The sequence below is a fragment of the Oryctolagus cuniculus genome, chromosome 15 (assembly GCF_051225735.1).
Source record: "Oryctolagus cuniculus isolate XC-2025 breed Fujian yellow rabbit chromosome 15, ASM5122573v1, whole genome shotgun sequence".
In the NCBI taxonomy this organism is placed as follows: Eukaryota; Metazoa; Chordata; class Mammalia; order Lagomorpha; family Leporidae; genus Oryctolagus; species Oryctolagus cuniculus.
The window spans coordinates 87,592,575-87,617,515 of record NC_142881.1 but is presented as its reverse complement, the minus strand read 5'-3'; the positions used below and the strand labels follow the sequence as shown (position 1 = coordinate 87,617,515).

Below are 24,941 nucleotides of genomic sequence, written 5' to 3'. Positions count from 1 at the left end.
TTGGGTCTCCACTTCACAGCCTGTGTATCTGCTTCCAGTTAACTCTGGGGCCAGCAGACAGCCTAAGGTCATGTTTAATCTTTCAGTCTGGGCATTGCTTCCTCTTGACATCAAGCTGCCAAGAGCTACACATGCTCCTCGCCCTTCTTTAACTGCTTCCTGTCCCAGGCAAGAGGGTTAGCAGGGACAACTGCCTTGTGGGCTTTCATCCTGGGTGTCAATCAAGTCCACAGTGACAATGGCTGTGTCCTATCAGGCCAAGGTCCTTGGGAAATTTGGGGCCACATGCAGAAGGGGACTAGGCTTACTATGCAGTCTCAACAACACCTCCTGCTGTATTTTCTAGCATCCTCATCTTTGCTCAAACTAACCTTAACTTGGAGCAGATAGCTTGGTTATTCCAGCTCAGCAAAGCTCTGGAACCCTGTATTACAGAAAATGGGATTTTTTTTTTTTAACTCAGCAAAGCTGTATTTTCTCTTTCTTCTATTCAGTCTGGAAACTTTCAGGATTAGTTTATCTCCTTTTTATATTCCAATATCCTGGAATCTTTTTAAATTAATTTATTAATCTGAAAGGCAGAATTACAGAGAGCTCTTTCATCTACTGGCTCACTCCCCAAATTCCTGCAAAAGCTCCAGGCCAAAGTCAGAGCTAGGAACTCCACCAGGTCTCCCATGTGGAGGAACCCAACTACTTGAGCCATTATCTGCACATTAGCAAGAAACTGGATTGGAAGCAATCCCTCAATAAGGGATGTGGGGGCTCCCACGCAGCAGCTTAACCCACTGTGCTATTACAAGGCCCACCTTCCTGAAATCTTTGTTAACAAGCCCTCCAGAGCTGTAGTCCGGGTGGCATATGAGCCAACATCAGGTGATGGGTGAGACTCACAGAGGCATGCTGAGGACTGCTGACTCCAGCTCCATCCACAGCTCAGTTTCACCATTTCACAGACCAGACCTCCCCAGCACTGTTCTCTCCCTTACCTATCCAGGCCCTCGGTCTTGCCTTCCAGTGGGGCTGAGCCACCCCCTCTCAGTGCTAAGGGGGGATGCCAAGGGACCTAAGTCAATCCCTATGACAAGGACTGCCTATCTGCTCCCACTTAATTCCAGAGTCAGTGCCATACTTTACGGTCTGCTACTTGCAGTTCCCCAGTTGCTGTTGCCCAATTCGGTTGTGGTTGTCATCCATCTACTTGTTTCTAATCAACGCCACTGGCTAGTCAGTAATCAAGGACATGTGGGCTGGGAAACTTCCGTTTCCAAGCAAACATTCTACCCCTCCCCTGTGCCACAGTGACTGGCTGGGGAATGGGAAAACATTAACTGTCTTAGGCCAATCAGAGCCTCCTCCTGGAGCTAGAGGTGATTCTTTGGCATTCAGACCACGTGGGTGGAAAATGTGGACTGGATTCTAACAGAGAAGACTTGCTCTCCACTATTATTTGTTCCCAGTTTATTACCAATAAATTATTTTTCCACTGGAGATATGGTTTTATGGTCTGATCATTTTATAATCTCTGAAATTCCTGAGAATGAGTTAACACGTGAAAGACTACAATCAATCTGCTCATGTTTTCTGTTTATCTCTTCTAACCACAAATCAAAAAATTTATGCCCACCTGAAAGAGAAGAATTGAGTTGGGCTGATGAGTTTTTAAACTGTGTTGGCCCTGGATCCATACCTGAAATTTCAGAATTAAAACTAGAAAGTCAATTCATACCTACACATCCATGTGCAATGTAGAAAGGCCTTTATTTCCAATCAATCGAAGGGATAATATTTTTCTAACTCAGGATGGCGCTAACAAATTAGATTGCAAAATCTGTTAAGATTATAAAAGTTTTTTTTTAATTAAAGGAATGCACTCTGATTAACTTAGAGATAAATAAGTATCTAGATAAATAGAAAATTCCTGAAATTCCCAGGAAATGAGGAAGTTGAACATCTAATACTTTCAAGTGTGCTAGACTTCAAAGGCATCCTTACAGCAGAATCAATATGAAGGTGTTTTAAGACATCAAATTCATAGAATTAAGGCAAATCTTTGACTTTGTTTAATATTTGTGGTTTAATAAAGCAGCCATGTCTTCTCTTGACTTATCGATGTTAAGTGAAACACAGCATAGGTTTTTATTCTGTTTGGAAATGTGCCTTTCCTGACTTATACAGGTTTTCTGAGTAAATAAGCTAGGGTTTACTGTATTTAATGCTTACATAATAAGCAAACCTGTGTTCAACCAAATTGAATCATTATTCGGATGAACAAGTATTTCAACAGTAACTACACCTCACAATATGGCAGCTTGAAGATAAATTTCCAAGACCTTTAGGCAACTTAAAAACTTGAACCAGTATTAACCTGAATTAATTAAAGGATATCCAGTGAATACCTAGATCACCTCTAAGTTAGAACACTGAAGCATTTATTATTGAGTGTAAGTTTAGATATCATTGTTTATGTGCTGACAAAGGGGCTAGGCACTGGATCTTTTCAGTAAATGGTTTGTCTTTGCTGCTCTGTGTCTTTGCTGCATGTGTAAGGGCATAAGCATTGGAGAAAAGTTTCATGAGCTCTGTTCATCAGCTTCAACAGAGCTGTAGAAGGCTCAGTGTTATCTGCTCCCCAGTTCTCTCTGTTGTAACAGCAGGTACTTCTGTTAAAAGCTGTAATTAACAAATATGAATAAGGCTACCACAGCACTGCTGATAGACAGATTCAACTTTAAGTGTAAGGTAGTTGAGTTATAGTCATTAAGAAAATACATAGTTTTGTCTTAAAATAAAAGGCCTGGTTTTACCATATGTGAAAGAGGATTGTTAAGGACCAAAGTTTAATTTATAAAATGTTGTAGATTTGAATAGAGTGGTTTGTTTTTTTTTTTGTTTTTGTTTCTGATTTTTTTTTTTTTTTTTTTGCCTTGGCCAAAGCTAGCTCAGTTGTAATGGATTAACTCATAAGATTTTATAAAAGACCCTGACATTCATAGAGTCAAAAACTAATGCAAAAGTAGAACTTGGCTTTTTTGTACTGAAATTATAAGATTTTTCTTGGATTACTGGTCTGCTCTTAATAACAAGTTAATACGATTATCTGTTCTCTAGATAAAAAGATTCTGTGTTTTACCAGAGTAACTTCCTGTGTTTTTTGTTGACTTAACTAAGTAAGCCCTTGATTAAGTGGAAAACAAAGGCCACACACACACACACACACACACCCCTGTGAAAGAGCTAAATGGTTTGCCATCATATAACCTTCTACTTATTTTCATTTGTTTGGATGTCACTTTGAAATGTGCAGGCAAGTATAAGTATGGTTGCTGCTACGAATCACAATCTGCTGTTTTCCTAAATGCTTGCTCACAGCTTCATTGCTTCCATCTGAACCCAGCACCTTCTGGGCCAAGGGTTTCAGCAGGAGATGCCCGGGCTTCACCACACACAGAGGTCTGAGGCCCACGCCAGAGGTACAGAACTTCTTTTTTTTTTGTCTATAGCTGGACTTTCTGATCCTGTTTTGCATGTCACGGAAGCAAAAAGATTTCCCAGTTATATTTTCCCTAAAATACATTCTCATCAGATGTTTCATTTTTGAAAATTGTCGGTAGTAAATCAACTGCAGCCATTTCAAGTCTTTTGTCACCTCTATATATTTCATCTGTTTTTGTCTACTGCTTCTCTCACAGTCCTTGCAATCAGGTCAGGGAGCATGTCAGAGCCCCATGGAAAAGGGTGCTAGGTGCTCTGACCACGTGGCTGAAACAACTCTGACACCACCATTGGGTGAGTCAGGATTTCTAGGGCTCTTCTAAAGAATGCAGATTGGAGGTGGGGCGAAGGGGAGGTGGCACTGTGGCACAGCAGGTTAGGCTGCTGCCTGCAATGCCAGCATCCTGTCCCAGCTGCTCCCAGCTAACAGCCTCGGAAAAGCAGTGGAAGGTGGCCCAAATGTTTGGGCCCCTGCCACCCATGGGGGAGACCAGGATGAAGCTCCTGGTTTCAGGCTGGCAAAATCCTGGCTGTTGCAGCCTTCTGGGGAATGAATCAGCAGATGATCTGAAAATCTCTGTCTCTCCCTCTCTCTGTAACTCTGCCTTTCAAAAATAAATAAATAAATCAAGCAAGCAAGCAGATGGATTCATGAAACTGCTACCCCCAGACTGAGTGGAATAAGTAGTAATTGGATAAGGTGGAATGAATTTATGAGGCATGACTCCAACTTTTGTCTGGAATATTGTTGATATTGTTAGAATGTCCTATTTTCATTAAATTTATTTTCTTTAATTTTTATTAAAGAAAACAGATTTCATGAACTTCATAGGTACAATTCTAAGATAATAACCATACTTCCCTCCCTCCTTTTTCCCTCCTTCAATCCCACTTTCTCCTTCCCCCCTCCTTGATTTTTGGAATGTCCTATTTTCTAAATATAAAAGGAAGCACTTCCTCCTTCCCCTTAAAGCTATCTGTAACTCAGTAATTTAGTGGACTCTGCTCTTGAAATGAAACACTAGTGAATGACATGCTATTCTCCCTGCTCGATCCCTCCAGAATTCAGAATGTTACAGAATATGCTTATTTTACAGCAATAAAGTCATCTGCATAAGAATTGGTCCTCCTTTTCATGATGATGTAATTGGAAACAATGGTTTTACAACCAAACTCACATTTACAAATGATGCCCATTCAACTGGATATGATCAAAAACTTCTAAAGAACTAAGGTTGACTTTGCAGGCCACACTTGGAAAGCCTTCCCTGGGACAACTGGTTACAGGGTTCTCAGCCCACAGGCAAGTAAGGAAAGCCACTTCCCAGGGGGCCCAGCAACCTTATGCTATTTTGAGGAGCACCACAAGAAGGAATTCTTACAGGCAATAGAGGTGAAATTTGCTAATGAATTCTTGACTTGGCTTACCAGCCTTAGGACTAGAAATAAGAGGCTTTAAAAATCCAATGTGAGATTCTTCAAGGAAACCTGCAAGAAAAGTAAACTTACGCCTCTGTAACTAATCAGGCCAAATCTAATGAGATCATATTTTGTGATCAAAAATAATTTTCTTGAGCCCAGTGTTGTGGCATAGCAGGTAAAGCCGCCATCCGTGACACTGGCATCCCATATGGGTGCCGATTCAACTCCTGGCTGCTCCACTTCCTATCCAATGCTCTGCTCTGTGCCTGGGAAGGCAGCATAGGATGGCCCAAGTCCTTGGGCCCCTGCTACTGACACGGGAGACCAGGAAGAAGCTCTTGGTTTCTGGCTTCGGCCTGGCCCAGCCCCAGCTGCTGCAGCCATCTGGGGAGGGAACCAGTGAATGGAAGACCTCTCAGTCTCCCGTTTCTCTCTCTCTGTAACTCTACGTTTCAAAGAAAATAAATCTTAAAAAAATGACTTTCCTGTAAATTTACTTTTATTCAAAAAAGGAGACTTTAAGAAAAAAAATGTGTTTCAATGGAAAACTATTTGCAACTCTGTATACTGTAGCTACCTGATATAAAAGATGTCTGAGAATGATTTTGACCAACTTCACTCCTATATGGAAGAATGAGTTTTGTCTCCATTTGTAATTCATCTGAGTATTCCTTTACTCCACAGAAACTGGTGCTATTCTTACCTTTCCTCTGAATTGGCAAAACATGTTCCTGGTTTTCTCATATCGTGAGTAAAAATAATTCTTCAATATATGCTCATGAGAATCACGATTTTAACATTTCCTGAATTAAACATTTTTTTTCTGGTTGTAAACTCATCTTTTTGTATATATGCACGTGGCGGACACACGTGACATAAAACCTACCATCCTAAAGGTCAGTGGCATTTAGCACACATACAATGCTGACAACCATTATTAATTACAACGTAGTTCCAGAACATTTCCATCAGCCTAAAGCGAAACCCAGCAGCCATTGGCAGTCACCTCCACTCCCTTCTCCCCAGCCTGCCCCATATCTGCCTACTCTGGATAGTTCATGTAAATGGAATCAGCCAGTACGCGGTCTTTGGTGACTGACACAATGTTTTCCAGGTCCATGGCTGTGTTCTAACATTCAGTACTCCATTCCTCTGTATGCCTACACGATACTCTAGTGCAGAGATTTATCATATTCTGTTCATCCATTCACCTATTACTGGACATGTGGATGGCTTCCACTTGGCAGTCATTTCGAATAATGCTGCTATGCACATCTTGAGATACACACCTGGGAGAGGGAGTGCTGGGTCATTCTGGTGGGTAACTCTGCTTAACTTCTGAGGAACCACCACAGCAGCCACACGGTTTTACGTCCCCACCAGCAAGCATGAGGGTCCCGATTTCTCCACATCCTCTCCAAAATAGCCACCTTCGTGGTTATGAACCACACTCTGTGGTTTTCATTCCCAGAAGGAGGAGTGGGGAACGTCTAGCTGTGGGCTGTATGAGTCCAGCACAATCATATAGTCTGACCCTGCCCAGGCAACCACAGGCCAGACTTGAATTCCATACATCTACAGCAGGCTAATTTTTCAGCTGATATCTTTGTATGGCCTGTGGATGATGTTATAAATATCCAACAGTCCCTGGCAGAAAAAAGTTTCCCCCACCCTGCCCTAAAGGCTGCTGGTGTTGACCATCTTTTCACTTGCTGTTTGGCCAGGAAAAGTCTCTTCCAACATACGGATATCAGAGAACAGGCCAGCTGATCTCCCACAGAAAATTCCAACCTTCATTTATAAAGTAGAGAAAACTAGACTCAGAAATTCAGGAATATCCTGCGACGCCCAGACATCAAACGATCGAGTTTGGCACTGTTCTAATAGAACCCAACCTACAGCCACAGATGCACACACCTCCTGTGACCTGATCTGGGGAGGCTGGAAACTAGATTTACTCAGCTTACAAATGCTCTGTGTAGCCTGGATCTTCACTGTCGTATTATTTAAAATGTTATCATGTTGAAAAAGAAGAAACAGTGGACACGAAGTCCCAAGTTTCAAGTGACTGTATTTAGATACAGGAAACAGTGAACGGTAGAATGAGGTCACGAGGCTGGGGGTACCTTAACCCAGCAGGACTGGCATCCTTACAGAAGATAAATGACTGAGCATATGCACGCAGAGGGAAGGCGGCCACAGCCAGCCAGAAGAAGCCTCTGCTGGAAGCTGGACTCTGCCAGACCTTGGCCTTGGCCTGTCCAGTCTCCAGGACTGCGAGAAAACAAGCCTAACTTGTTTAGGCCACACAGTCTGTGGTATATCTGCTCATGCAGACTAACACAGTCAGTGAAAAGGATTCAGAAGAATTATGACCTCATCTGCATCTATCTCAAAAATAAAAGGAAAAACCCAGCTGGTGTAAAGGAGTAAAAAATGGCACAAAATACTATTTTATAAAAAAAGCTAAAATGTGAAATAAAATTCAGGGTGAATTTAATCATTCTAATTTTAACTCAGGGACAAACAATTATATCAACAAAAGTTAAGGCCGGGTCTACAATTTATAAAACTGTTAATGTGACAAAACAGCCTAAGGGAATTTATTTAAAGTAATGCAAAAGCAGATCAAAATTGTCATACACTTCAAGTTTACAGTAATATTATTACCTACTGCTTCTTATTAGCTTTATCGTGGCAATAAGGAAGCAACAAGCAGCTACATAATACCAGCGACAATGCGGCCCAGGACCCTAACAGCTAACCACTGTCTGGGAGGCCGTTCCTCCACTGTCTCTGGACTTCAGCTTCTCCATCAAGTGGGTGTGTGTGGAAGCGGGGAGGGTGGCGAGCAGCGAGGACACCGAGGTCCCCGACTTGCTGATGTGGTGAGAACACTGGCAGCGGCAGCCATGCCTAGTGCCACTCAGTGCCACGCAGGCTGCAGCTGACACTTTACCCCCAAGTTGGGAATGGACACGCCTACCATCCCCAGTACCCTTCTCACACGGACGGTCCTTCTTAAAACGTCATCCACAACGTGGTGTCGTAAGAACCCTCATCTTCCTAGTAATGCACTGAAGAATACAATATTTTTCAAATGTACTTCTGCTCTTTTCAGGCTCTTAATATGAAATAAGGTTTCCCTGAAATAAAGTTTTGTGTATTGATTTTTTATCTTAATGTTACAAATAGTGAAATGAACAAATGCATTTCTACCATTTAAAAAACATGTATCCAGTAAGTATGCCTTGGAGTTGAGATAATCTATATCAATAAAACTCAGAATTTGTTAGCAATTCAGGTTACAGGATTGTAACACTATGACTTCCCACAGTGCTACCTGAGCAAGTGACCTTTCTCCAAGGGCTACCAGAGTTCTTCAGTGCAACATGTACTCCTTCAGGAACACACTGCTGACCACCTGCTATGCATCAGATGTTGTTCTAGACCCTCGGGAACAATGAGTGAACATGAAAAACATCCTTGCTCCGGTGGCGCTTAAGGAAACGGATTCAGGGACAGCTGCTCTTCTCTGTCTCGGAGCTCAGGGTCTGTGTGTTCAGGGATGAGTCTCAGAGTCTCAAAACTACACCTGATGGCTACTGGTGGAACTGTACATCCCATCTTGCCCAGATCCCTGGGTGCTCTGTCTGTGTGTGTCTCCACAGCTCACGAGCACCTAAGTAAACAGAGACAGCATCCATACAAAAATCAGACAAAGACATGGCAACATCAGAATGGCCCTGCCAAAAGAAAATGCGTGGCTGGCGTACGCGCTTACACACATACACACAGCAAACAAGACTGACAAACAGAACAAAGACCCTTTGTTCCACCTTCTATGCACTTCTCAGTCCTTGGAGAAGCAAAAGACCATTCCAGAATGGGTGCTCCAGCAGGAAGAACTGAGGTGGCTTCTGAAAACAATACTTTCATCAGAAAAAGAGCAAGAGGACCAAGCACAGCTGTGCTCAGATCATGACCTGAGTCGTCTCCGCAGGCAAAGCCAGGGAACTCCATCAATTAAAATGCAATGGGCAATGTGGATCCATAAAAAAGACATTTTCTATATCAAGAGTAAAATGACATTTTAAAACTCTAGGATTCAAATATGCAAAAGCTTAAAAGTACCTTCAAAATGTCAAGGAACAGTTCTGTCAGAAACAAAGTACATTCTCGAAAATGGGGTGAAATGGCAAAGCTTCTCTGGTCAGGAACCCCAACTGTGTGGCCCCCTTGAGCTCCCCTGGGTTCCCCCAGCCAGAACGCACTCCTACACCCCGTGAGAACCCATGCCCAGCTCACAGAGCCCTCCTCCTACCTGAAGCTTCATTTTCCCACAGGGACACATCAGCGAGTCCTCAGTGCCACTGGCCCAGGCCACACAGCTGGTGCTGCGTCTGCCCAGCAGCTGCCGCCCTGCAGCCGGCAGCAGCAGCACATGGTGGCCGCTGGACTTGCCAGGGCTTGCTGCAGCCCTCAGCGTAACCCTGCTGTGCTCACACTGGACAGACTCCTTCCTCCAGCTGATCTCCAAGGCATGCAGCCCTGAATGAATAATTCATGACAAGTCCATTCCAGCAAGCAATCTCCCTTCTGCCCTCTGGTCACCCCGCAGCCAAACGCAAGCACAGATTCTAAGCCCCGCCTGCTGGCAGCCAGCAAACAGCAGCAAATGCTGCTGGCTCTGTGCGCTCCTCCTGCACGAGAGCCGATCACCCACACTTCGGAGATTTTATTTTTTAATGCGGAGAAGGTAAATTTCTCTATGAAGCCTCCTTCCGTAGTGGGCTCTGACTGCAGGAACAGCACAAAGTGCTCGCTCTGCAATAAGCGAGGCAGTGTTTACACTCAGCAGAAGATGAGCGCTTGCAAACCAAAGAAAATCATCACAGGCTGGGGGAGGGGAGCTGAGTATCAGTGCCAGGAAACAGAGTGCTTCAAAGGGGGAATTTTCTTGGTCTCTGGCTATAAATAAATCTTTCATCTCATTGGTATTCTTCTAGGAAGCACATGAACATCCATTTCCCCAAATTTTTCAAGGCTTACACATTTCCAAAGGAGTGAATTCTGAAGCAGTCTACTTTGTGCAAGTCACACCTAATCTCCCGAGGAACTGGACCCCCAAGAGGGGGCACAGGTCCCCCGCCCCCGTGCCGGCTACACCTCTGGGAGGTTCAGCGGGCCGTGTGACCTAGGCGCTGCGTTCCTTCCTCATGCTTCTGCATCCACGGCTGGCATCGCCAGTGTTTCTAGGGCCGTGTGACCTAGGCGCTGCGTTCCTTCCTCATGCTTCTGCATCCACGGCTGGCATCGCCAGTGTTTCTACGTTGAAACCAAGGCCATGTGCAGTGCTCTGATGCCAATGCTCCATCCTATCAGATTCTGTCTCCAGCCTCACTCCCCAAGCTGTTTCCTGGCCCTGCCTCTATTAAAAGTAACTCACACAACTGAGGAAGGGGTGCAGCCAGCCCCACAGGGTCCTCGATCACAAGACTTCTGAGGTCATTGATCTCCTCTGTAGATACCATCTTGGTTTTTGGCCTTGTCTTGAAGGTTTTTCCAAGAATCCCAGGCTCGCAACAAGAAGTCACTGACTGAAGCCCACTTTGCCATCACCAAAATTCCCAAAAGAGCACAGTGTCACTGACAAATCAGTGGAGGCCCACGAGTACTGCAGCCCAACCAGGGACCTGCACACAAACAGAATACGCGCCTCTCAACCCCAATCTTCGAGACAAGACAGAGACAAGACTCACAAAATCAACCTTTTTCCAACCTGACCGGTGTCCCTCTGGGGCTGCATGTGAGCCGATGCCCAGAGTAGTCCAATGCAGCAGGTATGTGACCGTCGTGGGGGTGGCAGCAGTGAGAGCGCCACTATTCTGAGTGTGTAGTGTGCAAGAAAAGCAAGAGCACCTACACAAACACCACGTGACCATGCCTCCCCACCAGATAACCCCTGCCTGGTTCCCTTCACGGAGCCGGGCAGTGGAACCTCTTCCCATTGTGCCATCTCCCGTGTGTTCAGGCGTTAAGCCCCCAGTAAACCTCATCTGGGTTGCAAGTCAGCCTGTTCTCAAGTTCCACTGCAAGGGAGTCAAAAACCCTAGGGTGGGTATGCATCCAACCTCTACCCACAACCCCTGGAGGAGCCTGCGAATTAGGCGACAGCTGCCCAGCTCCTTGCTCTGCACTTCCCTTCTTCCAGCACCCCGATGTCCACTACGGAGATGCTGTGTGTCCGGTGAGCAGATGCAGGCTTGGGCAGGGGGTCTGGAACACTATATGTGACTTCATTTTTCAGCCACGAGTATTCTGTTCCCAGCTGTTTCGCATTTCCCGGCCAGTTCTGCAAACTGGTTTACCATGTGTCCCCCGACCCCGTATCTTCCCTTTTCACCTCACTCTATCACTTTATTGCACCGCTTCTGAGCATATGCTTTATAAAACACAAGTTCTTAGGTAATTCCGCAATACTCAGGAAGTCTCCAGCCTGATTAGAGAGAATTTATTTCTTGCAGAAGAGCCTGCTCCCTTCTGCCACATGCTCTAGGCCTTTCTGTGTGTTCTGCTGTGTGTGGAGACCTCACCATGGCTTCCCACCGTGCTTCGCTGGGCGTCTTCAAGTCCAGGGAAGCCCTTCCCTGCCCAGCTGTGTGGATGAATGGGGCGGGGAGGCTCATGGGGTGTGGTGTCATTCAGAGGGAGTGATCTGAGAAGAAAGCCACATGTGTGTGGCAGGAAACCAAGGACTGCTGTCCCATCCCGAGTCGCCGTCTCACAGACACCCTTCTTAGGACAGCAAGCTCTGCTGGTGAGCTCTGCTGGTGTTTGCTGTTCTGAAAAGTCCTCTTTCTTCCACATCGTTTTTGCCTAGGGAACGAAGTATCACCCCTGTCATCCAATCACACTAATGCTGGGTTTGTGCCTTCCTTCTCAGATCACTCCCTCTGAATGACACCTTCACCCACTCCTAAGGGGGTTCAGTGCCTGTCTGTCCATCTCCAGCTTAGTCTCCGTCTAGATCTTCAGATACAACTGAATCCTGGATACCTCTAGCTGGCCCACCGCTATGGTCCGGCTGCTGAATGCCCCCAGAGGCCTGGGCCCCAGGAAGACACTGCTGGGAAGTAGGAACCTTTAGCAGGTAGGCTGCGTGGACCATCCTTAGGTCCCCTGGGGCAGGTGCTTCCCCCGAGACAGCTGCTATGAAAGCGTTAACTTGGTCCCCCACCCCGTCTCTCTGCTTCCTAGTGGGCCACGTGATCCTTTGTCTGTATATATGCCACCGTCTGCCAGGGCCACCTCCCAGAAACCTGTGCCACACTCTGTCTTCACTTGGAACCTCCAGAGCCATGAGAGTTAGAACTTTCTTTGCTCCACAAGTACCTTGCCAACAAATACAACCACATGGCCACAAGGACCTCAGACATGCCTGTCCCCCACCAGACTTCCCATCTGTCCCACGCACCCACCGTGCTCCCTTTATCCCCGTGAATGTGACCAAGCTGCACAGGCTCTGCAGAGCTTACCTACCTGGACTCTCACGAAACGTCAGTCACTGGCAGCATCCACCCTGCTTCCTGGCCTTCTCCTTGCCATCTGCCGCCTTCCCTCATCCCCAACACCACTTCCTTAGTTCAGGTCATTGTCACCCAACTGGCACAATCGCTTTTTAAGTGGTCTCGTTCCAAACTGCTCTCTCCAAACTGATTCTCTAATCACATGGTGACCTCACAGAAAGAGAGTTCCAACTGAGTGACTCCCCATTCCACCACCGTGGACTTCTTCCCACTGCACTCTACCTGCACGCTTAGATGCCAGACATGATGAGCTTTTGTTAATCCCTCGGAGACACCAGCACGTGCACCTGTCCTTCCTAAGAGTTTCTGCACTATGCTCGTCCCCCTGTCCTGAACACTAGCCCCTCTAGCTTCCCTTCACTCCTGCTTCTCAAAGACTCAGCTTTGCGATCTCTTCCTCCAGAAAACTTTCCCTGTGGTCACCAGACTGGGGAAGGGCTCTTCCCTGGACCATCGCATCTGCCACACACAGCTCTTGGTCGACCTCCCCTGTCAGCTGGAAAGCAGGAGAAAGGAGGCTGAGCCGAGATCAACACACAGGATGCTATACTGGGCCCAGTTCTATGGCGTAGCAGGTATAGCCACCGCCTATGGCCCCAGCATCCCATATGGGTGCTGGTTCAAGTCCTATCTGCTCCATTTCCTATGCAGCTCCCTGCTAATGTGCCTGGAAAAGCAGTGGAAGATGACCAAAGTGCTTGGGCCCCTGCACCCATGTGGGAAACAGGGGAAAAAAAGCTCCTGGCTCCTGGCTTTGCATCAGCCCAGCTCTGGCCATTGTGGCCATCTGGGAGAGTGAACCAGCACATGGAAGATCTCTCTCTCTCTCTCCCTCTCTCTCTGTAACTCTGCCTTTCAAATAAATAAATAAATCTTAGAAAAAAAAAAAAAGTTGCTATAGTGGTACAGGTGACAATGTCTGGGCTAGAGTGGCAGCAACGGGACTGACACAGAGCACATGGCCCGGGAACAGAATCGGGCAGCATGGAGTGCATCTCTGCATTACACCACGTTTATGCTCCTCCCCCAGCACAGCGTGTGCTATGGAATAGGTGCTTCATAAATACTGGTCCAAAGAAAGGATGAATTAAGGCATTAATACTCAGGGAGACAAACAGCACACTGGAGCTCAGGACAGACTTCAGTCCTGCTGGAGCGCAGACACAGGCAGAGGGAGTGGGGATGGGTGAGGCCACCAAGGAGGCACAGCTGGCTGACAAAGATACAGCCCAGTGGCGGCCTTGGCTCCCCTGCACCCAGCAAGTCAGTGAGGAGCATGGGTCTGGAGGTTCACTCTGCATGCTGAGCCCGCTATCAGCAAACCAGAGGCCCAGCAACTCCCTCTCTCTCTGCCTCACCCTAAGAAGTAAGACGGTATGCACCACACAGCCCTCGTGAGACGTGAATGACCTACGTGGGCTCAGGCTTGTGAAGCCCCACAGAGGAACAGGGCCCGCACAGGGCTCACAGATGTGTGCGAAGGAGAGAAGTCCTCAGCACAGGCTTCCCCTTAGATGCTACAAAAACAGGCACTCAAATATCTGACGGAATGCACATCTCCACTGACTACAGAGAGAGGGGCCCAGTGTGTGTGTTGCAAAGGTCAACAACATCCATGCTCAGGGTTTTATGAAATACACACACAATTCATAGTGCATCAGGGAAACCGGAACTTCAGAGTTGATCCAGGAAATAAAATACCCCAAGCCCATCTCCAAACAACACAGAGATCCTGGATGAAACATAATAGGATCATTTTTAATATACACCCAAGCTCAAAAGCAAGCAAGAGAACTCCTAGGTGCTAAGAGCTAGAAAAAAATGTTAAGCTAAAGAATTAAACAAGAGGTTATCACTAAATAGAGATTTTAACTATATGTTTACAGAGAAAATGAAACAGAAAATATAATTTAAGGAGAGTAAATGAAAAAAAAAAAGTTAAATAAAAACAGGACCGGTGCTGTGGCACAGTAGGTTAAGCCTCTGCCTGCGGCGCTGGCATTCCATATGAGCAGGGTTCCTGTCCCAGCTGCTCCTCTTGGGATCCAGCCCTCTGCTTATGGCCTGGGAAAGCAGTGGAAGACGGAAGAAGCCCCGGGCTCTTGGCTTCAGATCAGCCTGGATCCAGCTATTGTGGCCATTTGGGGAGTGAACAAACAGGTGGAAGACCTTTTTCTCTGTCTCTCTCTGTAACTCTGCCTCTCAAATAAATGAATAAATCTTTAAAAAAAAATTATGCAGACACTAAAATAAAAATCTCAGCCGCAGAACGAGACCCTAAAGAAAATGAAGGCGAAATCACTCAGGGCACAGCACACAGAACGGGAGAAAGGGGAATGAGGGAGAGGCCGTGTCTGGGGAAACAGTGGCCGAGACTTCCCAGCAGTGCAGGAGGGTGCACCCAGCTGAGGCTGCTGTCAAAGCATGCACGTTGGCTCTTGCCTCACGGTCTCCATGCTGGACTACAGGCTCCTCAAGGCCTACCCCGCTGTTAGTGTCTGCTTAGTGCTTCGATGAGTGAAGACAAGCGTGCGTGGCACATTGATCTGCATGCGGCAATATGGGAAAACATCACAGGAAGTCAGGTGACCACGGAGGAGGCACTTCTCCTTCCATTGACTTATTCTTGTGGAAAATTAAAGTACTACCTTGATAATGAGATCCTAAAAGGCACTATCACCTATTATAGGATGCTATAATTATCTTTAAGATTTACTGAACATTCTGCATTAAAAAACAAATTTGTCTTGTTTTCTTATTTTCAACAGAGTTACTGATAGCCACCCAGTTGTTTAGCTCATATATGACAGCTATAAGAGTAGTGACAGCTAGCAAATTATAATCATCCAGTCTATTTTTTATGTTCATATATTTAAAAGGCAGAAATAGAGCTCTTCCATCTGCTGGTTCACTCCCTGTTGTTGCTGCAATAGTCAAGGATGGGCCAAGCCAAAACCAGGACCCTGGACCTCACTGTGGATCTCCCACATGGGTTGGACCACAATCTGCTGCCTCCCAGGCACACAGTAGCAGGAAGTCAGAATCCAAAGTGAAGCAGGGACGCCAATGTCCAATGGAAACACTCCAATAGAGGATCTGCATCCCCGCTGGTCATTAACCAGTGCACCAAACACCAGATCCAGTCCTCAAGTCCTGCAGCGACACTGCCTTCACTCATTTTATACACAACACATACAACCAATGCAGATGCTCCATTTACTAGAGTCTTGGTTGCACCTCGGTTATGTGGCCTCTCATCTAGAAAATTCTCACTGGACCAACACTCACAGAGGCCAGTCCGATTTGTGTGTGCACTCTCCACGGACCCATGCTTACACTGGGAATGACAAAGCAGACTAACGAACACACCATCGCTCTCAACCAGTTATTATTTCTCCACAGGGACATTTAAAGTTCTCTTTATTTTTTAGTTATTTTCCTTTTATACTGTTTAATATCTTCCTTTTTTTTCTATTTATTTGAAAGGCAGAGGGACACAGAGAAGAGAGACTTCTATCTATTGGCGCTTTGAAAATAAACACTGTTAATTCTTAACTAAAATTATGTGCTATGCAAACTTACTCCTCCTGTCTAACTGAAACATTGCATCTATGGACCATTCTGCTAACGACCACCCCACTAACGCATGTTTATGAGTTCAGCTTTTTAAGATTCCATGCAGACATCAGATTTTATGTAAATTTTCTCTGTGCCTACCTTGTTTCACTTAACATACTAATGTCCTCTAGGTTCATCCCACTATCACAAGTAACAGAATTTCCTGATTTCTTCTGAAGCCTGAAGAATATTCCATTTTTAAACCTGTTCACCTGCTGATGGACACGCAGGCTGTCCCTGGCTACTGAGAATACTGCTCCAGTAAGCAAACCCAATGGCCTGACCACACCACCCAATCCTCTGCCTGCTACCTACAGGTCCCTTGTTCCCTTCCTTTTTCTTCATTCTGCCTTTCAAATCTGCAGTCACATCTACACATACTTGACTGCCATTATTCCTGAATAGAGTGTGTCCACTTTAACTAGTGTACAGTTTATCTTTGACAAGACACAGAAAAGCAAGGCAAAACCATCCATTCCTGATCAAAACTCTCTGCAGACAAGTAATAGAATGGAAATGCCCTTAAACGGATGAAGGGCATTTACAAACAGCACCCAGCTAGCCTCACACTGAAAGCTGGAAGGGTGAATGCCTCCCACCCAAATCAGGAGCATCAAGGATGTCTGTTCTCACCACTCCCCTTCAATGTAACAACAGAAGCAGCAGGGAGGGAGGGAAGAGGAGGGGGACAGGGGCGTCCAGCTAGGAGAGGGAAGTGCACACTTAGCTTCATTTGCATATGCCAGGTTCACCCATGTAGTCATTTCGTAGTCCACCAGAGGACCACCACAATTCATAAGTGAGTCTGCCAAAACTTCAAGGCACTATATCAGTACACAAAAATCAATGTTATCTTTATGTACTAGCAACAAATGACAAAAAATTAAAATTTAAAAACAAGGGAATGGGCATTTTGCCTAGCAGTGCAGATTCTACAAGAATATGTTTGGGTTTAAATCTCACCTCCAGCTTAGGTGTTGATTCCACCTTCCTACTAATGCAGACCCCAGGAGGCAGAGAAGACCACCCAAGTAATTGGGTTCCTGTCATCCACGTGGGAGACCTTGATTGAGTTCCTGGCCCCCCCAGCTTTGGCTCAGCCCAGTCCGGGCCAGTGCAGGCAAGCCAATCAGTGGATGGGAGACCTCTGTGTGTGCTCTCTTAGGAATAACTGACAAAACGGGACATCTACAAACATTGCTGAGAAAAATGATAACTTAAAGAGGAGACCGTACCTTGCTCACAGGTCAAGACTCAACAGTGCTAAATGTCAACTCTCTTCCAAATGGAGACAGACATTCAATAACACCAATATAAAACCCAGTAGTGTTTTCTTCTTCTTTGCAGAAACTGACAATCTAATTCTTAAATATGGAAATGGGGAAAAAATGGGCAAAGTCAGTTTGAAGAAAAACATTATCTGATTTTCAAATATGTATTATAAAGCTCAAATAGTCACAACAGAGTGGTACTGGTGTTGGGAGGGAAAGAGATGAACCAAGAACAAAGAGAGCCCAGAAACACACAATAACATGTACAACTGATTTCATGTAAGACACTGGAGAAAAGACAGTCTATTCAACTGTTGCAGGGACAAGTGAATGTTCACATACAGGAATATCACATTCTTTGTCTCTCTTTGCCTTTAAAATAAAATGAAAATAAATAAAATTTTAATAAATAAGAGGACAGGAGTTGAGAGTTGGCATAGCAGTTAAGACGCCACCTGAGGAGCCGGCAGAGTGGCACAGGTTAATCTTCCACCTGCGGCGCCGGCATCCTATATGGGAGCTGGTTCTAGTCCCAGCTGCTCCTCTTCTGATCCACCTCTCTGCCATGGCCTGGGAAAGCAGCAGAAGATGGCCCAAGTCCTTGGGCCCCTGTACCCCTGTGGGAGACTTTGGATCCTGGCTTTGGATCAGCGCAGCTCCAACCGTCGCGGCCATCTAGGGAGTGAGCCAAAGGACAGAAGACCTTTCTCTCTGTCTCTCCCTGTCACTGTCTGTAACTCTACCTCTCAAATAAATAAAATCTTTAAAAAATAAAAAGAAAGGACGCCACCTGAAACACACACACGCGTGCACATGCACACACACACACACACACGCCATGTTGGAGTGTCTGGTGAGAGTGCCAGCTTCTTCACTTCTCATCTAGTTTCATCCCAGTGTGCACCCTGGGAGGTAGCAGCTGATGACTCACATACTTGGGTCCCTATCACCCACTTGGGAGACACAAACTGAGTTCCAGGCTCCTGGTTTCAGCCTCGTCCAGTCCTGGCCATTGTGAATATTTGGGGAGTGAACCAGCAAGTGGATGATATCTCCCTCTCTCTCTCCCTCCCTCCCTCCCTCCCTCTCTCTCTCTCTGTAGTACACTCTGCCTCCCAAATAGGTGAAAATCAACATTTAAAAATATTTATACATGTGTATACACAATGTTACTTTATATATACCTATACATCTTTCATAAAATCACACTCCTACTTATTTCCCAAAGGGAACAGGAATACATGAGACTACATGAATGTTCACAGCGTCTGTATTTGTAAAAGCCAAAAACTGACACTTTTCTAGTCTCCATCAGTAGGAAAACCGATAACTGGTATTTCTGAACAACAAAAATGCTCAGCAAGCAAATAGGCTAACTACAGATACAATGCCTTGGATGAATCTAGACAGAATTAAGCTGTATGAAAGAAGGCAGACCAAAAAAGGAGTACACAATATACGAGTCCATATACATGTAACTCTAGAAAATGCAAACCATTCTACAGGGAAAGAAAGCAGCTCAGTGGTTGTCTGAGAAAGGGAATGGAGGGGGCAGAAGAGAGGGATTACAGAGGAGTGTAAGGGAATTTGGAGGAGTGACGGATACATTTGTGATCTTGATGTAGAGATGGTTTCATGCATGTATATATGTCTGAAGTCATTCAACTGTACACTTTCAATGTATGTTCAAGAAAGCTGTTTAAAAAACAAACAAAAAACAATCTCAAAAAATGTCAAGGGAGCTATAGAACCACAGGGCCAAGAGCAAGTCCAGGTGAGACATTAATCTAAAAGCAATCAGGATGGCAACCGATAAATTATGAACCTCCTTAACACGTAGGAAGAGCGAAAATCAGCAGTGCAGAGCGAGCAAAACAGGACAAGTTAGAAAAGGACCCAGTTTTAGAACAAAGGAAATGAATTTGAGGAAATACAACAGCAAAACAATATGGAAATTGAACCTCTAACAGCAATGGCCCAGAGAGCCAGAGCAGAGCTCAGCATTAAAGGTAGAAGAAAGGGCTTCAGAACTGAAAGAAAGCCTGAAGGGCTCAAAAATCCCCCATGAGAACCAAAGAAAACCACCAAGAGCAGCAAAAACATTAATTACTCCTTAAACTGTAAGGAAGGGGGACAATTCCCCCAAGAAAACTAGAATTAAAGAATGCATTTCCTTTGAAATGATGTAAATAACCACCAAATCAGGTTTCTAAATGCAGACTAGAGCCAGATGGCAATAGATCAATATTTATAAGACTCTAAGAGAACAACAACAACAAGAAAAAACTCTTCAACAAACCTTCACCCAGCTCACAAGCAACAGGAACAGAAGTCCTTTCACGGGTCACAAAACACACCTCTCATCTCCAGACGTCCCCACACCACTGACCTGCATTCATTCCTTCACTCCTCAGTGCACTAAGTACTGTGCAAGAAGTCACCAGCTCTCCCAGAACTGTAGGTGCGGGGTCCTGCAACGGGTGCTAAAGACAGGTGTGCGTCTAAGCGCAGGTGAAACAGTGAAGAGCTAACAGGTGCACTGTCTGGTTGTGGGTAAAAGGCCACAGTCCCCTGTCTCGCAGGCTTCAGGGGAACAGTGCTGTTCCTGAAGTAATGCTTGGTTACGCCTTATCCCAGGCAAGTTTCCCCTCAGCATAGAAGGAAGGGCCACCTCTGCAAGGCTTCTCCTCCTCCCTGCTCCCTGCTCCAGAGCGCAGGAGAATCAGAAATCATACCAAATGATTTTGAGTTGAACGTGTGGCAGGGAAAGTGGATGAGGACAAATAGGTTCCAGTGGACAAAACAGACTTTCCAAACCCACCCTGATACCAGGCCTGAAACCCTGGGAACGTACAACCACACTTTCAGCACAGCACCAGCTGCTGCTGCAGCCCTCACGGGCCGGGGCCGTCCCTGGCCTGCCTGCCGCTGTACCACCTGCTGCCTCCCCTTGGCACCTGGACTCCCAGGGCGGTCAGCCGCCTCTGCCGGCTCAACTGCTCCCCTGTCTCCCCGATATACCAAATCAGAGTCCCAATTCTATGGGATTCTAATGCCCCATCAAAGAGATCAATTCAGTAAGCATTCATTGATACCTACTCACAACGAATTTACAGCAGGCTGTGTCTCAAAAACAATGCCCTTTCTTAACCTAAATCGTCCCTTTCTTTACTCCAAGTCTGCGTAGCTTCCTCACACACAGTTTACACACTGAATGTCTGCTCCCCCATCCCCCCTAACCCTGCCCCAGACCCTGTGGCTCTTGCTCTAATCCGCAGTGTGGTGGTATCTGAAGACAAGGCCTTGGGCAGGTAACAGGGTCCTGAAGGCGGGGCCCTCCTGATGGGATCAGTGCTCTCACGTGAGGACAAAAAGCCTGCTTCCTCTCTTGCCCTCATCGGGGGAGGACATGACAAGAAGGCAGCTGTTTACAAGTCAGGAAGCCAGAGCTCACCAGAATGCAACCCCACTGGCACCCGAACAGGACTTCCAGCCTCCAGAATTGCGAAAAGCAAACGTGTGTTGCTTAAGCCACCTGGTCTGTGCTATTCCATTACAGCAGCCAAAGCGGACTACTGCACATACCAGGAAATTCTGACCGTCCAGTTTCCAAACTCCACACCACAATGCACAGGTGACTGGCAGCCTCCACTTGCTACAAGAAAACTCCTTAGACTGAGCTGCTACCTTCTTATATTTGACAATCCATTGAGACTATGAAAGATTGCAAGAAAATACCTCTGGGGCCGGCACTGTGGTGCAGTGGGTAAAGCCACTACCTGTGACGCTGGCATCCCATATGGGCACTGGTTCCTGTCCCAGCTGCTCCACTTCCAATCCATCTCCCTGCTAATGGCCTGGGAAAAGCAGCAGCAGATGACCAAGTGCTTGAGTCTCTGCCCACCCACGTGAGAGACCCGGATGAAGCGCATGGCTCCTGGCTTTGGCCTTACTAAGCCCTGGCCATTATGGCCATTGGGAGAGTGAATCAGTGATAGAAGATCTCTCTCTCTCCTCTCTCTGTAACTTTGACTTTCAAATAAGAAAATTTAAATGAATCTTTCATCGATAGAATACAGAAAAGATACATGTTTTAAAGTATTCACCTATTCTCTCAAGTTGAAAACTCAAATACTGAAAATACTACATCCATAAGCCATCCACCCCACCCCCACTCTCAGTTGGCATTTCTATTAATGCTGACCACGACCCTCCCAAAACTCAGCAAAACAAAAAACATACTAGTTTCACAATGAAAAACAATAATTTAGAGACCACTTTTAATTTATGAGATGCCTCACTCTTGGTAATCCATGTACTTTATAAGGTATGACATAAAAGAATTCATTGTTTAAAATTCTCTATGGAGGCCAGCGCCGCGGCTCAACATGCTAATCCTCCGCCTAGTAGCGCCGGCACACCAGGTTCTAGTCCCAGTTGGGGCGCCGGATTCTGTCCCAGTTGCCCCTCTCCAGGCCAGCTCTCTGCTATGGCCAGGGAGTACAGTGGAGGATGTCCCAGGTCCTTGGGCCCTGCACCCACATAGGAGACCAGGAGAAGCACCTGGCTCCTGCCATCGGATCAGCGCAGTGCGCTGGCCACAGCACGCCGGCCACGGGGGCCATTGGAGGGTGAACCAGTGGCAAAGGAAGACCTTTCTCTGTCTCTCTCTCTCTCTCTCACTGTCCACTCTGTCTGTCAAAAAAAAAAATTCTCTATGGAATGGCCAGCACTGTGGCATAGCAGGTTAAGTCATCAACTTCAGTACCAGGATCCCATATGGGCGCAGGTTCGAGTCCTGGCTGCTCCACTTCCAAACTAGCTCCCAGCTAATGGCCTGGGAAAACAGCACAAGAAGGCCCAGGTGCTTGGGCCCTCCCAGCCACTTGTAGACCCAGAAGGAGCTCCTAGCTCCTGGCTTCAGCCCAGCCCAGCTCCAGCCTTAGCAGCCATTTGGGGAGTGAACCAGCAGATGGAAGACCTCTCTCTCTCTCTCTGTCTCTCCTTCTCTCTGTAACTCTGCCTTTCAAATAAAACAAATATTTTTTTAAAAATTTTCTATGGATAATGGAAGGAATGATGTTTCAATTTCAAACAAGACTTAATTTTAGATTTAGCAAGGATTCCGTACAGTCTTGGGCAAATACTAAGTTTAAACATAAAGCAGAAATGTTGTAACAGCTCACGAGCAAATATTTGCTCTGAGCAAATGTTTTACTCTGGACAGGTAAAGCAGACAGCCGGTAGGCAGCCCCTGACTCCTCCTTGTTGCTGTCCACCTGCAGTCATCCCGGCCAGTGGGTTAATAAGCCAAGCACCTCTCTGTCCTCATTAGTCCTATCCTAGACAAGGTCACCATCACCTTTTCCCCAGCCAAGGACGTACAGGGGTTGGCCTCTGGGCCAAATCTAGCAAGTCACCTGCTTTTGTAAGTGGAATTTTAAAGGAACACAGTTATGTTAGAGATGATACATTGTCTTTTGGGGTATTTTCACACAACAACAGCACAGCTGAAGAGCAGTGACTGGCCCACAAAATCTCAAATATTTTTTATTATCTGTCCCTCTACAGAAAAAGTTTGCCAAATCTGGATTGAGTAAGCTATCAAGTCTAACTAGTTTCCCCAGCATTCATTTAATTCAATTACCAAATGGCAGCCTCAGCGGCTGTCTTGAGAACAAAAACATGGGGCTGGCACTGTGGCCAGCAGGTTAAGAAGCCACCTGCAGTGCCGGCATCCCATGTGGGCGCTGGTTCAAATCCTGGCTGTTCCACTTCCAATCCAGCTTCCCGCTAATGCACCTGGGAATGCAGCAGAAGATGGCCCAAGTGCTTGGGTCCCTGCATCCACGTGGGAGACCCAGATGGCACCTCCCGGGCTCTTGGCTTCAGCCTGGCCCAGCCCAGGCTATAACTTGGGGAGCAAATCAGAGGATGAAAGATCTCTCTCTTTCCCTCTCTCTTTCTCTATATGCCTTTCAAAAAGATAAACAACATGTCGGCCGGTGCCGTGGCTCAATAGACTAATCCTCCACCTGCAGCGCCAGCACACCGGGTTCTAGCCCTGGCCGGGGCGCCAGATTCTATCCCGGTTGCTCCTCTTCCAGTCCAGCTCTCTGCTGTGGCCCAGGAGGGCAGTGGAGGATGGCCCAAGTGCTTGGGCCCTGCACCCACATGGGAGACCAGGAGAAGCACCTGACTCCTGGCTTCAGATCAGCGCGGTGCGCCAGCCATAGCGGCCATTGCGGGGTAAACCAACAGAAAAAAAGGAAGACCTTTCTCTCTGTCTCTCTCACTGTCCACTCTGCCTGTCAAAAAAAATAAATAAATAAGACAAAGATCTGACCATTCACTGTTGTGCAAAAAACAACAATCTAAATTCCTTAAGATACCTTCCTGCCAACTGTCCAACCTCCTCTGATGCCACTACCCAGTGGGAACTTATGTTGGAGTTTTTCTCTCAATCTCTTCAAGCACACCTTGCTCAACCCTCTAGGTCTTCAGCATGTACTTCTCCCACCTGGGACACTATTTCTGGTCACCATTCCAGTCCTCCACACAAATGCCATTTTCTCCAGAAAGCCTTTCCTGACCCACCGGGGTGGAAACAGGTGGTCCTGGACTTCCTCCATCCCGGGTCCTATTAGACTTTTCACATGTATTAAACTGTCAAGGCAGACTGCAAGCCACACAGGGGCAGAGACAGGCTTTGTGGTATTAATTATGGAAGCTCTCACATCAAGCAAAGCACTCCTACATTTTTGTTCAAATAAATTTATCTTTTGTATCATGTTCTGAGAATCCAAAGAATTTTCTCAGTGATTTACCAGAAATAATCAGGCCAGGCTAATCAACAAGGAACCACTTAGAAGTGGTCTAAGTTTACATTGTATCTATAAACACAGAAACCTACAAGAACACAATTCCTTCTGAGCACAACTGTTTGTGCACTTACAAGAACATTACCAGCAAACTCCCGTGTCATTCTAGACCATACCCAGTGCAAACATAATAACAAGTAAACTGAAGGTGGTATTCCCCTTACCGGTTCTTCCCTCTCCTTGTCTTTGGCCTTACTTCTGCAGACGCGAGCAGAGGCGACATCTTGGGGGACGGCCGAGAACGGGCGCAGTGGCATGCTCATCCCAGCCTCCGAGCTGGTGGTCTTCTTCAAGGAAGAGAGTCTCCACTGGCAGCGTCATTTTGGGCCATGGACTTCAAGCTGCAAGAGTGATGGGAAAGAGACAGAACTAAGCTAAGACGCCCTTGAAACTTCCAAGATCGCAAGGCTAGTATTTTACATTACATTCATTTGATATTTCAGTGATTTACAAAGACATTAATGCCTGATCTCCAAAAAAAAATGATAGAAAACAAACACCTAGAGAAAAAAATCGTTACGTTTCTCTCTTACAGCAAGATGGGAACACCTGAAAGAGGCTGGTGACCAGGTATATGTATAATCAGAGCTCAATTTTCCACTGGTTGCTTGGGTTCAAAACACAGCAGTGTCACCATTTATTCTAAGAATGTTTCTTACATAGCT

General features: G+C 46.2%; 1 protein-coding gene across 18 annotated transcripts in view; it reads right to left on the bottom strand.

The window, feature by feature from the left end:
• Nucleotides 1–24,941, bottom strand: part of MARCHF8 (membrane associated ring-CH-type finger 8) — a 105,437-nt gene that overhangs the window by 40,315 nt on the left and 40,181 nt on the right. For 16 of the 18 annotated variants that reach the window (XM_002718326.6, XM_008269845.5, XM_017348680.4 and 13 more), the window contains exon 2: nucleotides 24,441–24,617. In XM_002718326.6, the coding sequence (XP_002718372.1) occupies nucleotides 24,441–24,539 (99 nt within the window). In that variant the 5' untranslated portion in view covers nucleotides 24,540–24,617. Of the gene's footprint in view, nucleotides 1–9,241; nucleotides 9,448–24,440; nucleotides 24,618–24,941 lie in introns of those variants that run through there. The other 2 variants (XM_051823722.3, XM_089314197.1) reach the window with 2 other exon arrangements.